A 16,896-nucleotide genomic window follows, 5' to 3' on the forward strand; every position below is an offset into this window, starting at 1 on the left:
GTAAAGTCAAAAACTATATTCACACAACATAATAAAAGAAAACAAAATAGAAAACTCAAGTATGAGGAACAATTTAAGAGAAAACGTGTGCTTCAGCAAGTTAAAATTTGATCAGAGAGACCTATATGAGGTTGGTAACGCTGCACTCGCTCGTGGTACGCCTGGAGGAAATCGCTGTCGATATTGAACACAAAAGGAAATAACTAGGAATAACTTATGCAAATAAAATATAACAACACCTTGCAAAGAGCAGTGAAATGAGCAAAAATGAAAGAACCTCGCAATTTGCATCGAAAATCTGTTCGTCGTATAGAAACGTGATTGTTCGAGCAATCATGAACACGTTTGAAAGCATTTATTTGGCACCATGTTGTAGAGTATTGGTAAAGAACTCGCCTCACTTATATATTTTCCCTAAGAATAAAAGTAGATAATCTTTTGTATGTTCTACCCCACTTCTTCAAACCAAGGGTCTAATTATAGTTTTTTTCGCCAAAGGTACAATCTTTAAAGTATTTGTGAAAGTTATTCTGCCCCATCCCTTCAAACCAAGGAAATAGTATAGGTTTTCTCGCCAAGTGTATGGCTTCTAAGGTATTTGCGGTATGTTCTACCCCACCCATTGAAACCAAGGAACCACCATAGTTTTTTTTTTGTTAAAGGTACCACCTCTAGGGTATTTGTGAAAGTGATTTCTTCCAGATAAGTACTGAGACGAAATTGAATTCCAGACAAGTAAGGTTAAGACAAAATTGAAATCCGAACAACCACTAAGACGAAATTGAAATCCAGACAAAAGCTAAAACAAAATTGAAGTACAGCCAAGTCATTATTTTTCTGCAATTTATACAATCTTACAATATCACTCGATATACATTGTTGAGAGGAGCAAAATATATATTTAGATTTTTTTTATCTGTGATTAAAATTCTTAGAGTATAATGTATTTTAATTTTTTATCCTAGAATTTATGCAAACCAACACCTCCAATCGATAGTTTTTGTCGACAGGATCTAAAATATTTATACATTTATATATCTAGCATTAATAATTTTTGAGTTATAAGCCAAAAATGAAAAAAAGTGTTGCCATCCCCCAAACTTTTTTGAGTTCACCATGATAATTTCAGACACAGAGATTGCAGCACTGCTTCAAAGGGGTGACTTTTCAAAAATGGAAGAATTAACCCTCTATGACTAATCGGTCCTGAGAAATCGTTAAATCATTAGATATTTTGTTTGAATTTTCCCGCGTTTAAATTGAGTAAACATTAACTGTGGAGTACGTAGTTGAATGAACTCTCAATAGATGGTAGCACAACTCATTAGTTCTGAACATCGCTAATAGATTACGTTACATGTAGAGGCACTTGGAAATATATAAAACCGATTTTAAGTACTAGTCAGTTGGGTACGTGTTAGCCGTGCGTGCCCGCCTGCAGTCTGGCCAGCTGTAAGTTAGTCAACGGTGTAGGTTCAAATCCTGCTGTCGGAAGAAGAAAATTCACTCCCTCCTCTACAAGCCAGCCAGTAGAGTATGTCGACGTGGAAGAAGTCCAGAAGCAGCAGCAGGTAGGAGCAGGAGAAAGAAAGTCTGGGTACATCCCAAGAACACCCGCCGAAATAAGACTAAGAAAAAAAGGTAAGTACCCAGGTACGGCGGGTGATTTTGCAAAAAAATTTGATGACAAGTTTTTTAATTTGTATAACAAAAAGGCGCATCGCACCAAATTCAAAAGGTTGTATTGATGACTGCATAAAGAAATGTTTATTTTGGTTTATATTAGACATTTTGGGAATCTGACATCATATTTGGGTAGGCCATACATGTATTGCGAATTGCATATTTTCAGGGGCAAGTGTTGCATGGTTGCATACCTTTGAACATTTCAGGGGCAAATAACGAAAAATGATAATAGCTTTGATGTTTATGAACCGATTTTAAAAATTCCAACGAATATAAAATAAATAGTTAAAACACTATTTTTCTAATGTGTTGTTGGTTGCATAACTCTAAGGATAATCATTATTATTTTATAATTAATAAGTTAATATGTTTGTTCTATTATGATTTAAAAATTTTGGGTTATGTAAACCTAATCAGACTTTATCAGCAATAACATTGCATAATTACGGACATTTCCCTAATACCATGAACGAACTTAAGCAAATAGATTCGCAAATAGATGTAGAATTAATGAACCGCCCGAGATGTGGCGTGCACGATGACGAAATGCAATTTAACATGCTAAGATATAAATGGAATAGTAAAACCATTAAATGGTATTATGCAATAATTAGTCGTGAAATCCAAGGAATAGCAGAGGCAGCTTTTGAATCATGGAGTCAGCACACAGATTTAAATTTCGAAGTAGACTCACAAAACCCTGATATTATTATTTCCAACAAGCGAGGGAATCCACACAGGAATCATAAAATTGGTGGTTATTGTTATTTTGCATTAGATGGTAAAGGCGGTGTGTTAGGCCATGCAACATATCCAAGCAGTGCAAATTCACCTATTGAAATCCATCTCGATCAAGATGAATCATGGTATTTACAATTAGACGATAATACACAGAGCGACCAAACAAATCTTTTCTCAGTTTTGTTGCATGAAATTGGACATACTCTCGGAATATCTCATAATAATAATCACGATTCTCTTTTTAACACAAACAAAATAGAATTGCATAATGATGATATTCTCGCCATAAAATCTTTATACTGGAAAAAGAAACAGACTATCGAAGACAAACACATCGAAGAAGAAGAAGAAGAAGAACAGGCAGCAGAGGGACAATGTAAATTATGCGAATTAACGAATATTAATCAGTTTGTAATAGTAAACGAATTTTTATATGTTTTTTTAACACATGGGTTTGGATGTTTTGTCTTGATAATTCTACAACTGCAATTGGACCGCAATGACTCACTGATTGATTAACATTTTTACCATCTGATTTTGAAAAAGTTATTTGCAGTTTATCAAAGGCCCTCAGGGCAAATAGTATTAATAATGAAAAAAACAGATAACAAGTATGATACACATGCTCCATATTCCCAGTATAATTTTGCTAGATGGTTATCCTAAATCCATTATAGAATTTGGCATCAATTGTAGATCCAAAATTAATACTGCTGTAAACACTTATTTTGATCGAACATTTGTATTTTATAACGACCTATGTTTTACGGAAATAGACGAATGCACTTTAAGACCCAAAGAGCACGGTCTAATAACCAGAAATTTTCCGGTATACCACCAAACGTGGATTCTTTTTTCAGATACAATAAAGGAATGTTGTATTTCTTTAAGGATAATGTATTTTATGAATTTAACGAATTCTCTAACCAACTAATAAAAGCAGGAAGAAATAATCTGCGATTATTTAATATCGTTTGCCCCAAATATTCTCGTTCTTTACTGGAAATATTAAACAAACTAATATAAAAAATTGATGAACTCGAATTAAATTCTTCTTAAAAAGACTATCTTTCCTCTGCTGAAATGAACGCAAGACCTCTTAAACTTGAATATCTATAAACCAAATCTAACAGGGTTCCTACGCGTCCTGGAAAACCTGGAATTTTACAATATTCCTTCCAGGCCTGGAAATGTTATGAAATTTCACATTTTTCCAAGTTGTACCTGGAATTTTGGAGGTTGTCCTCGAAATTCCTTTGCCCCATTTTATTTGTATGAAATGAAATAAGTTTTCATTTAATACGGGTCAGTGTCATGACTGTGTACTGTAGTCATGGTTTTGTGCTAAGTTTTATTTTTGTGATTGAAGTATAATGCCCCGTGTTTTTGTATTATTTTGTATCGCTCAGAGGTAGGCATGATTTTCCAAGGCCCATGCGTTTATTTATGAGTTTATATCAAATTATATGGGTACTGTCCGTTTATATTTATATTCTTGCCACAAAGCTAGAAGCATACTTAAAGTGTTACCAGACAGATTCACCAATGATGCCTTTTCAAGCATTCGCCATAATGGAACTTCTTTATCGACATATGTCTCTGTTCATCAAGAAGGACCTTTTGGACAAAACTGAAAACCATGTGGAAATGGTTAAAGTTGATGTCATCAGCAAGGCAAATCTTATGTACACAATAGAAGTTAACATTGGATTTGCAACCTCCGACATCTTGAAGTCATGTTTGAAGGAAAAGAAAGTGAGTGAAAAAGATATTTTTACTTTCAAACAGGAGGGCTTAGAGTTTATGAAAACTTTAGTTAAGAAGATCCAAGTGAAAAATCCCTTGAAATATCCAGTAGTTAGAATGTCTAGATGTCTTGATCCTATATCTATGCTATCTGATGAGGATGAAACAACTAAATCCTTTACTCATTTGCTTCAAGAGGTTTCAGACACAAATCGTTCAATTGAGTGTTATTCAGCTTTACTCGATATGAAACTTTCTGAAGGAAATTAAACCAAACTCTGCAGCATTTGAGGAGTTTGACCGGAAACTCATTTTTCCAATTACATGCAGTATGGTGACTTGTGAAAAGTTGTAAAACTTGTTCTGACACTTTCTCATGGACAGGCCTCTGTGGAACGTGGTTACTCAGTTAATAAGGAAATGACTGTAGAAAACTTGAAAGCCCATAGTCTCGTAGTAAGAAGACTGGTGTGAGATGAACTAAAAGACGAGAACGTTCACGAGTTTGTTATAACAAAGGAGCTTATCGCAAGTGCACGTTCAGCAAGAATGAGATACCATCAGTACTTTGATGATCAAAACAAGAAACAAGCCAGTGGAGAGAAGTATTTAAAGAGGCAACAGGTAAAAGAATCTGTAAATGAACTAAAGAAGAAAAAGGCCACACTTGAGAAATCAATGATAATTATGTTGCAGGAAGCTGAGTGATGATATGGCTATTCAAGCTGAAAAGAAGTCTGATTTTACTGTTTTAGCCAAGTCAAATGCTTACAGGACAAATGCTATTGAGTCAGTACATGAAATTTCCAAGATATCGGAGGAAATTCATAAGGAGTCTGATTCCTTTTAACAAAAATATTCAAAATCCTGAATCATTAATTGAAAGTGGGTTGCAATATTATCATGTGTATTAATCTTATTTTTCTTTTGTTATTTTCATGACATAAACTATCATGCGCAATACAAACAGTAAGAGTTTATTATTCTTAATGTTGATTCTGAACCAACAAGATATCTGTTAAGAGTTTTACTAACTTGTTCTTTAGTAGTTCAATTCAGTTGCATTTTATATATTTGTAGTTTGCTTTTTTGTATTTTCTAATATGTAAAAACTAGAAAATATAATGATAATAATAATAGTTAAAAAAAAGCTGGTTGCTATCCTAAATATTCCAAGTTTTCTAAAGATATTACACTTGTTTATTTGTAATAGAAAATGGTAATTTTTTATAAACTTCTATACTTGTTATCATTTTTTGTATTTTTTCTGTATTATTGTAAAAATTAAATAAACTTCATTATACTAAGAAATGAAAGGTCTGTAAAGGAACACCTATAGGGGAGTGGGGAGCCTGCATTAAAAAATGTAAAACTTTTTTAATATAATAAAATATGTAATGATGTGTATTTTTCCATGATTACTTTGTACACTTGTCCTGGATTAATTGTAGAAAATCCTTGAAAAGTCCTGGAAATGTCCTGGAAAAAATTACATGATTTTGTGTAGGCACCCTGTCTAATTTTATGGTTTTTAACCATAAAATGTATTTATATGCTGGAATATTGATAGTGAATTTTATTTTCACTTCTTAGACTCATTTTTAAAGAATATTTGGTGCATATTGTATCCATTGTCAAGATTTTTTAATCCTTCATAGTTCATAAATGTTTATATTTTTCATATCTTTTAACACTTGCTTTGTTTCATCATTGTATCTCTGTGGTATCAGAGTTTTCTATTTATCATTTAAACGTACTAATACTCTTTAACCAGTATATTGTGTTGGGATTAATTTCCAAAGTGTAATCTCGTACTGTTTATTTTTCTCAAGCTCTTGTAAACGAAGAAATCTTAACCCTTTAATATCATTCTTTTTGTTTAGGTTGTACGCCATTCCTATTTATTATATAGAAAATTTTTGTTTGCGACTTTTATGAATACAATTCATAAAAGTCAATACACAACATAACTTAATTAAAACTCTTCAATCACTTTTACATTCTTGGAATCATATGTAAAATTTTTCTCACCAATTAGAATAGCATAACATATAGTATTATTTCCTACAGCTTCTGCAAAATCTACAACAATATTTATATTTGTTCTTTCGTTTACAGGTACATGTTTTCTTCTACTACAGTTAATTACATACATTGGTCTATTATTAATGATTTTTCTGGTTCATAATACATTTCTGTGTTTCTATGTTATTCTTTTGAATGCAGTATAATCTTCATACATCTTGAAATAATCATTATTAGTAATATCTAAGTCTCTATTTTATTTGGGAAATATTTCGTTTCTACCATTCTTGAAATATATGTTCTTTACTTTACAATGGTCAAATTTACTAGCATCTTTAGTTTGGTCTTGACTTCTATTAGTTTGGAAGGTTACAATTACAAAATCAGGCATGTCAAATTGTCTCGAGTTAAAGTGTGTAGTTGTATCAAACTCGAAGAATGTGCCTATTACTGCTTTTTCAATACATACATTGATACGTGTTAAACGAATACATAGTTTTTGGTTCTAACTTTAACTTACTCTCATAGTTAGATTCGTATTCAATTATAGGCATTCTTATCTCCATACTGCTTATTGATATTTTCCCATTATGAGGTACAGCTCCACCAGCCCCAACACCAGTCCATTTGTACAAAACATCATTATTGTTTTTAGCGATAGTGAATGTTATTCTCAATCTTCTTTTTCACATTATATTTTTGTAATCACTTAAAAAGCCAGGTATCAACCTTAATGGAAATAAAACAGTAAAATATCTTTTCATTACTAACTTGGCATCTGTTTCGAAACCAGCTTGTTTTAAGTATAGAACTTATGGTTTAGAGATTATTACAGTTCCAGTTACTGTTGAAGTTTTTCCAGGCATTTCTACCTGATCTATAACAACTCCATGCTTTCTAATTTCTACTTGAGAGAAGAAGAACGGAAAATAATTATATACTAGTTTTATTGTTTAATTGCGCCGAACGTTCCATCAGCTTATGCACCTACAACTTCAAATTTCATATAAAAATCTGCTTTGTGAGGATGAATAAAGCCATCTCCCACTTCAAAATCGAACTCAATATTTTTATTAGGCTCATTCAAGTTGTGTAATGTTCGTCTGTTTGGTGTAAAACTTTGCAATTCATAACTCTTAATATTTCCAATACTATTCATTTATCTAATAGAAAATTAAATTTTTGTTTGTAATAACACAGTTATAGTTGTTCCACCAAAGTTAATCAAGTTATCATTCTCATCTGTTATTTTTATTTCAATTTCATCAATTCTATCTCTTGTTATAGGAAAAGATAAAGGATATGAATGCTTATAAATGATTTTCTGTTTAAACTCTGTATTTGTTATAAATGAATTAATAACTGCTGTTTCTCTGTGATTATAATCAGTATTTTTAACAAAGAAACCATCAGCCACATTACAGTGAATATTGGTTATGTCGAAAGGGTGTAATTTTGGTATATTACTTCCAATATATGTTGTGTTCTTCTCTAATACCGATCCAAGTTCAAACCCAAGAACAGTACCTATGTCTTTTATTATAACGTAGTTATCGTCTGTTGTATTTTCTACTATATTTTTAAATGGTTTTCTGATAGTGTTATATTTATTGATTGAGATTCTAATTATTCATTAAGACTCTTTAAGTTATATTGCCCTTCTTGGACAATAACTTCTCTATCACCATATTTAAATCGGTTTCTTCCTTCTCTAATATTTGAGGTTAAGTATGTACTATAAAAGCCAACTAACCCTATATTTAAATCACTATTGCTATTATCTAGTTCATAAGGAAGTCTTTTTTTCAATATAGAAGTCTCACCACTCAATTTGAAAACTTTACTCATCATTATTATATAACAAATGGATAAGTTTGATTTGCCTAAGGATATTCCAAGAGAGAACGTAATTATGTTGATAGAAGACACCATTCGAAAATTAGAATACAATGTAAAAAAGAAAAAGAAGAAATTAAGACTTGTCAAATACACTTACTATAGCTTAATCACTTTATCGATACTCTTGTCTGCAACAACTGGTTTTATCAATGTATTTATTCCTATTACTGTTTATTCAATTATAACAACCTCTCTGGTTCCTGGCAGTGCGATTATAACAGGTATATCTTCCAAACTCAACATTAGCAAGAAGAAGAATGAACATAAAAATGTTGTGCACTGTATCGCCAAGTTTAAAGAACAACTAGAGATGATAATATCATTAAATGGAAATATGGATGAAGGTTATATTAAAGATGTTATCACTAAAATTAAAGAAACACTTAAGACAATTCCTATACAATAAAATGGGCAAGATTAAGGGAATTGTTAATTGGGATGTACAGGAGATGATTAAAGAAAAATCAATTAAAAATAAAAATGCAGAATTAGTGCCTGATGATATACGTTGTCTTATTGTAGGTTCTTCGGGTTGTGGTAAAACCTTTCTTTTACTTAATTTTCTATTACAACCAGGTTGGCTAACCAACAATTATTTTTATATATATTCCAAAAGAATGAATCAAACCAAATATCAACAGTAACAACAACGATTTGAAGAAGCGGAATTAAAGTTTAATAAACAAATAGCAGCATTTTTAACCAGTAACGATTCAATTGTGCATATTGACGAATGTGAAAGATACTCAACTATTGTGTTTGATGATTTCATTTGAGAGAATCAGAACAACATTAGAGATTATTTTACAAGAGGAAGTCATAAACATTTAGACTGCTTCTATCTTGCACAAACATATTACAAAGTACCAAAACATCTAGTAAGAGATAACGCTGATTTTTTGTGTATATTTCGACAAGACGATACAAATCTCACACAAGTGTATAATGAATTTGTTGGAGGAGATATGTTTTATGTTAAATTTTAAAGATATGTTCCACTTGTTGGAAAGACGATTATGGTTTTATAGCAATTGATACAACAAGAAAGATAAACAATGGAAAGTACAGAAACAAAATTAAAAAAAATATGAACAACTAACAAATCAACGTATAAACATCAATTTATTAATATGAGACTTTTATGGTTCTAACCATAAAAGTAATTATACATATTTTCTCCACAAAGTTTTATTTGTCTTCAATTTATACAAAACATCTTTAAAAGGATAACCCTCATTTAAAAACTTTACAAACACAGAGATGTCCACAAATAACAGAGTCAAAATTTTGTATACGACTATCATTGTAATAGATGTTAGAATTTTCAAGATATTGTATTAATGGTTTAGGTGACACACCTCGATAAGAATCAAACACATACTTAACCCCATTATTTTTCCAATAGCATATCCAATGTGTTCCAAAGTTCTCAGACTTATCCAAATTAACAACTTCACACTCGTACTGCTTAATTTTTTAGGTAATGTATCGCTCATAAATTCGCCTCTAATATGTTTAATTTTTAACTTTATAACCAGCCTCTCAATATTTTCTAATTCTTTGTGCGCAATATGTTTTGAGGCTGTATCTTGATTGTCTCTGTAGTATATATCGTGTTCCTTACATGCTTGGTCTAATAGATTAATACCTTTATCTCCTCTTTCTAATCGTTGTTCTAGCTTGGTTCCAGGTCCGCAATATCTAAACCCAGGTATATGCAATTCAAATGGAAGTTTATTTATCAAATCATTCACTAATCCTTTACCATATTTCTTACTGTTCCAAAATCTTGGTGGTAATGTGTTCAATATCTGAATCAAATAGCCTATACCTTTTGGTTCATTTAGCATAAATTGTGAAAGTTTAGAGTTGATCATGTCCATTATGCCCATTTTCTCACTGTAAAATTTATTATTACCTGCTTTTTCTTCCCCATCAATAACAATCAACCGATCTATTAATTTTCGCACACCATCTAACCAAATATATTTTTTAGGAAGTTGTGTGTATTGTTTAATACCTTTACTAATCTTGTGTTCTCTTTTTTCTTCCCAAATAGGTTTCATGTACTTATCATATTTATATCCATAACTCGATTTAACTCCTTTAGATGATGGATCGTTGTATTGGTACATAGAATTTGTAAGTAATATTATTGGTTTATAGTTTTGTTGATCGCCTTTTGTGGTTGTGTGTTTGAACTCATCTTTGTTTTCCGCTATAATTTTTGTTGTTAATAACATCATTAGACCATCTGTTGCTGTAAATGCTTCATCTTGAACAAATATGTTATTACCTTCTATACGTACCTCTTTATCTCCAATTCTATAATAACAAAGTTTGCCTTGAACCTCTTGTAAACCAAAGCTATAATCGCGAATATGTTTTGGTTGATGTATGTAATGAGCTTTTGTTTTAGAAATTGTAAGTCTTGGTACTTGAGAGATTGGAGATATACCTTCTACTTCACTTTGTAATCTTCGAAGTTCCTTTTGTTAAAGTGGTGTACTTGATTCAAACAGTTGTCTTTCAAAAGTTGTTTCTACTGGTGTTACAGGATAATATAAGTTCTCTCTAGCAACAGCAACAAGTTCTGTTATTATGTTTTTGTTTTTTGTTCTGTGACTTCTTTTATTTCGTTACCTAAGTCTTTAATAGCGTCTATTATAGGTTGTTCTTGCTTTTTATACTTATCATATATTTCGTGCTTTTCTTTCTTCCAATTTTTAAAGCCTTTTATAAGAAACTCCTTCAATTGAAGGTATCTTTCTATATCTTTCTCATCCATTTATTATATACAAAATATTTATTTTTTATGTTGACGTTCATACTTTAATACGTTACGTTAATACGTTACGTTGATTCGTTACGTTGATTCGTTACGTTGATACGTTACGTTGATACGTTACGTTGATACGTTACATTGATACATTACGTTGATACGTTGACATTCACGTTTATACATTGACTTCTATACATTGATGTTTAATAAAGTTAGGTTTAGAATTGTTATTTGCTTTGTAATAAATATGGATATATTTGGGAATTTTATAGCTACGAAAGACAATGTTAAAACACCTTCTTTAGATTTTTATGTAAGTAAAAATATTTTGATCAATTTAAAACACGTATGTATTATATACACACCATGATCTTGTATCGAGACGAACTTTACAGAATACAATAGCACATATTGTCGGCGTTAGATAATGTTGTTAAAAACGATGTTATCGATAACCTTGTTACAAAAGATCATGAAATTATGCAGAAAGATACACATTTGCTAATTATGAACTATAAGCTTGTTGTGTCAATTGAAAACTAAAAATCTTAGTAAAAATCCAATCTTCAAAATATTTGATCTATCTAATGGTTACAGATTTCTATATAATGATAAAATAATACATATGGAATTAAACCCTGATAAATACTTCATAAACATATTTTTAAACGAAACTCTTATTGAAACCTTTCCTTTTAATTTCAACAAAAACGATACAAACACGTTTGAACCAAATAAAAATGCTGCTATGGCAGAAAAACAAATATTGTTTGTTAATATGTATATAGAAAGAGAACTTAAATAATTTTCTATTAAATAAAGTGTAAAAATGTATTGTGTTAAGTGCAGAAAGCATACTGATAGAAAGAAAGATACTATTAGAATTGAACAAACAAGAAATGGAAAAATATAAAGAAAGGCATATGTGCTGTATGTAATAGTACAAAAACACAGTTTGTAAAGAAGAAGTATTGATTAATAAAAGGTAAAAGTGTTAGAGAAGGTATTATCGAAGAAATACATAAGCCATCAAGGAAGAACTTTAAAAGATTAAACATTATTACAAAAGGAATAGATTATTTATGGCAAGCTGATCTTGTTGAGATGGACAGTGGAACGTTAAAAAATGTATCAAAAATAAATAAAGGTTTTAAGTATTTACTACAAGTGATTGATGTGTTTTCTAAGTATGCGTTTACTATTCCCGTTAAAGATAAGACTGGTGTTAATGTTGCAAACGCGTTTGAATTAGCATTAAAGAATAGACATCCTAACAATTTACAAGCAGATCAAGGTAAAGAGTTTTATAAGAAAAACTTTAAAAAAGTTGATGAAAGATTATAACATTAACCGTTACTCAACTTACAGTGGTAAGAAAGCTTTTGTTGTAGAACGGTTTAACAGAACACTTAAGCAGAACATGTGGAAGCGTTTTACTACTCAAGGAAATTATAAATTGCTAGAGATATTACAAATATTGGTTAGTGAGTATAACAACAAAGTCCATAGAACAATCAGGATGAAGCCTGTAGAGGTTAATAAGAAAAATGAGCAGATGCTGTTAGAGAGTGTGTATAAGCAGAAGTACCGGGTTGTTAAGTGCAAGTACCAGGTTGGAGATGAGGTTAGGATAAGCAAATCTAAAGGTATATTCGAGAAGGGTTATACACCTAACTGGTCAACAGAGATCTTCGAGGTGTACGAGGTAATACCATCTAACTCACCGACCTACAGAGTAAAGGATATAAGTGGAGAGTATGTTGAAGGCTTGTTCTATCAACCCGAACTGCTTAAGACAAAATATCAGGACGTGTACTTGGTAGAAAATGTGCTTTAAAAAATGTGATCAAGTGTATGTTAAATGGTTAGGTTTTGATAGTTCTCATAACTCGTGGGTTAGTAAAACAAATGCAGTTATGTAAATTTGCATTTATGGTATTAACCATAAAGGATTTTAATGCTAAAGCAAACCCTCACTAATCATCGTCATCTTCACCTTCTGTTTCTTCTTCATTTTCTTCACCTATAAACTCAATTTGTGGAGGCTTCTACCACCACTCAATTTGATTTTGCCTTCATAAACAAAATATAGGTGCCCTTTACGCTTGTTAATTACATTTCTGGCTTGTTCATCAAATACTTCGCTATGTCTATCTGGTAGAAACAACTACTTGATCTTTATAGTCTCGAATAAACTGTTCACTTAAGAGGGAGGTGGAGTTTGGCGTACTTCGCTGTGGAAAGCGCTTAAATTTGACATGGACGTTTTTGCCTTTTATTGAATATAACGTTTTAGGACAAAAAATTGCCGGAAAACACGCAGCAGATGTGAACTTACTTTATGGAACTTTCAGTACATGACACATTTATGCAATTTCAGTTCGATAAATGTGCACAAATTGCATTATGTTTTTTTCAATTTCCCATAAGGAAATACGTAAATAAGCACAGAATGGTTATACGATTTGTGGGTAGGACCAACGAAAGTGGCCATTATCATGCATACTAACGTAATGCTCAATCCTTTTATGACTAAGATAGGGCGGATAGGACTTTCTTTCAAAAGTCACTTGCATGGCTCAAAATGATTGTTTAAAAATGTCATGTATTATCGACGGCGAAAGATACGGCCGCATCAGCCGAATTTCATCCATCATAATTCGCCACTTGGCCACTAGAGTCTCCTGGAAGAAGCGTAACAACTTTTCTCCTGATATTTCAGCCTGTCAAACTCGCGGCCCGCGTGCCACATGTGGGCCCCAGCAGCCTTAGCCCCACTTAACACTTCATGCTTGAAATTATCTATACATTTGTAGTTATCCCGTTTTCTCTTTTCTCGTGATACAAGACCAGACTCATCCAAACTACAACACATTGACCAATTTTCCCTACTCAGGTATACATTCCATTATAGAGTAGGTGTTGTTGTCAACTAAGCAAGCTGATGGACATGTTACTTCTGAAGTACGAAAATATCTTGCCAGCTGGGGCAGGGCAGCGTGCATACTTTCAGTCGTCTATGAGAATGTTTCTTGATTTTCAAGGATTTACCTGGAAGAAAAGTCAATTTCTGTAAAAGTTTCAGAGAACCATATGGCTGCCCAAACTTCGTGGGAGTAAGAAAAGGACTAAAGAAGAGGAATGTAGATTTTTCAAGTGAAATGCTTACATTTGTTGTGAAGTGAATAGTGAAAAGCGTAGAAAGTTTGTACCCTGATAAAGTTCATTCATTCAGAAGTATTTCTTTATCACGAAATACATTTGCCAACCTCTGTAGCAGAGTGGTTATCACAGCCCGTTGCGACACCAGAGGTTGCGGTTTCGAATCATGGTCTGAGCATGGGTGTTCTTTGTATGTGTCACTTCATCAATTTCATCATACCATTACTCATCCTCATCGTCGGCATTAGCCAAACGTGGCAGAAAAGCAACCCTAATAAAAACAAATATTAAAAAAATCAGAAATACAGTTGAGGAGAGGATTGATGACTTAGTCAACGAACAATTGATAGCGAAAATTGTTCGTGTTGTTGCCTTTTCGCTCACAATATGTGAAATTACGAACATCTGCGAGCTAGCTCTGTTAGCTCCCTTCATTCGTGGATGCGATTCTCATCTCGATATGACAGTAAAACTACTATTCCTCCCCGTGACACAAGGGCTGATATTTTGAAGGAAGTGGAGGCAATTTTGCAAAATTACAGTCTTCCGTTATATAAAAACTTTTTAATAAAGTTATAATTTGTCCTTCCCAACTTCTCAGCAATACCAGGAATGGCAGAAATATTTGTCCACATTAAAAATACTACGTGATGAATTTGGAAACAGGTTTCCAGACTTCAGAGGGTGCGAAGGGCAATATTCTTGTTCTGCTCTGCTCCCTTTTATTTTGATGATGCGTGTGCAAGTCCTGCCTTCGAATGGAACTTATTGAACTGCAGTGCAACTCGTATTGAAAAATAAATATCCTTGATTTTTCTCATATCTCCCATCTTACGGTGCTATGGACGATAAAGTAGAGATTATTTTACAAGGAAATAGGGTGTCAGCTGCATAGCATATGGTTGCGCAGTTCGATCGGGAACACATTTATTGAGTCAAGTATCACTTCGTAGGTTTCCGAAGGACGTAGAGATACGAAACCTGTGGATACAAGCAGAACGAAAAAAAAGGATTGTTACCGGGAAAGGATTTCTACGACTTGCATTTTGTTACAAGCATGTCGATCGCTTATCTGCGTATTGTGTTGTGGTGAAAAGAACGGCTCTTAGTAATGTTTCAAACTGAAGCGACACGCGACAGCAGTGGTTCATACCGAAGTGACAAGCAACGCAGACCCATTTCATCTATAAATAAGCATTTACCGCGCATGGGAAATTAAGTCCCAGGCGGCACAATACAGGCCATTGAGAATCTGAGCGACAAGTGCAACTTGTCTTGTCCCTTCGGTTCGATACATTTCGTTTATCAATGAGGGTTCACTTTCTAGTGGCACGGATATTACACACCGAATCGACAAGCAACGGCCCCTTATTCTAAAGAAAACAATCCACCTTGCATACGAGTCCAACAGACCAAGGAGACACGATGCATAGTACTGAGAAAACAGACCAGTTCAAGCGACACGTACATTTTCTCGTGGTGAATTAGTTCGAAATGAATCTTTCAGACTGAAGCGATACGTGTCTCTTGGAAACCAACATTAAAAATAAACAACACCTTCGAAATGAAAGCGAGACGACAAATTGCAGGTGTCGCTTCTCGCTTTCATGTCGCTCGGACTGGGCTGTTTTATAAATACTGTGCATTGTGTTGCCCCGGCCTGTTATTTGCGCAAGCGTGGTGAATGGTTTGCTTCAGATCGAATGCTTCTGTGTGAAATCTCCATATCGCTTGTCGCTTCAGTCTGAAAACTCCCTTCTTTTTTTAAAGTAAATTCGTGTTAGTGAAAGTGGCATGCTATATCATAGGTTTTCCCTAAATCCCTCAGGCGGGAAGGCGACGTTGAAAGCACATATATTTACTAGCATTTGTTATGTGTCATTTCATTGCTTCTGCATATTTGTTGGCAAAGAATTTACTTAAGAATACTTTAAAAGACAATAATATCACTAGTTTTATAAAATAACTTTCCCTCATTTTTCCATTTAAAAAATAATTGAATATATTTAAACTTTCGTACGTTTTGAGTTCGTCGTGTGTGTACATGAGATACTTGTATGTAGTATGCTATACAACTGGCGGCCACAAAAACATGTCATATTTCAATAATCTGCTGTGTAGTTAATCATCCGACGGATTCTAGACGTCCACCCTTTCACATTAGATCTTGAACAAATACCATTCTTGACTATCGTCGCACAATTGATGAAAACAAGTGCTCATTTCTTACTTCGTATGCCGGTGAATCTGTACTGGAAACAACGGGAACTGGCCTAAACCAGAGGTTCCGGGGGGACCGGGCAAGACCTCACCAATGTTCATGTTTACATTTCTAACACGGTCCATTAGCAAGACTACACAGCCACAGCGTAATTTCAATTAGTTATTCTTAATTGATTCGTCGTTACTTTCAATTTATAATCTCAACCGCACTAAGAAAAATTCCACATAATTACAGCAGCCACTGTAATCAACAAAATTTATTCAATCCATATCTAATTTGTGAAGGTAGTGACTTTCCAAGCAAGGCCAGCCAGCAGTGAATATTTTGCCAGTTAAGAAATCTTGAAAGAAGCGGGAACCAGAATGAAATGAAGAGGTGGTGCCCTTTTGCAGCGGTCACGGAGGGGAGGGGGTGGTGAGGGCAGGGGGAGGCATGGTGGCTAGTCTATAGACCATGGGGGGAGGTCCTCTGGCCCACGGCCTGTGCTCTGGTTTAGGACACAACCGAGATGAATTCCTAGTCCCCTGATATGTCGCTAGGTGTCTCTGTATCACGCCGGGGCAGGAAAACTCTTTTGATGCCAACCTCCAGCGCACTCTTAATGTTTGATATCTGCAAAGTGTCCACCATG

At 33.4% G+C, this 16,896-nt stretch overlaps 1 protein-coding gene across 1 annotated transcript; it reads left to right on the forward strand.

The window, feature by feature from the left end:
- The first annotated feature begins 12,398 nt into the window (after nt 1–12,398).
- Nucleotides 12,399–12,716, forward strand: LOC145998642 (uncharacterized). The gene has a single exon (XM_083135110.1). The coding sequence runs from the start codon at nt 12,399–12,401 to the stop codon at nt 12,714–12,716; it is 318 nt and encodes a 105-aa protein (XP_082991236.1).
- The last annotated feature ends 4,180 nt before the right edge of the window (nt 12,717–16,896 follow it).

This window comes from Lepisma saccharinum, chromosome 14 (genome assembly GCF_977018435.1).
Source record: "Lepisma saccharinum chromosome 14, izLepSacc3.1, whole genome shotgun sequence".
In the NCBI taxonomy this organism is placed as follows: Eukaryota; Metazoa; Arthropoda; class Insecta; order Zygentoma; family Lepismatidae; genus Lepisma; species Lepisma saccharinum.

Bases quoted from the DNA above. Each gene is read 5' to 3' on its own strand.
- LOC145998642 (XM_083135110.1), top strand. From the start codon at position 12,399: ATGAAGCCTGTAGAGGTTAATAAGAAAAATGAGCAGATGCTGTTAGAG.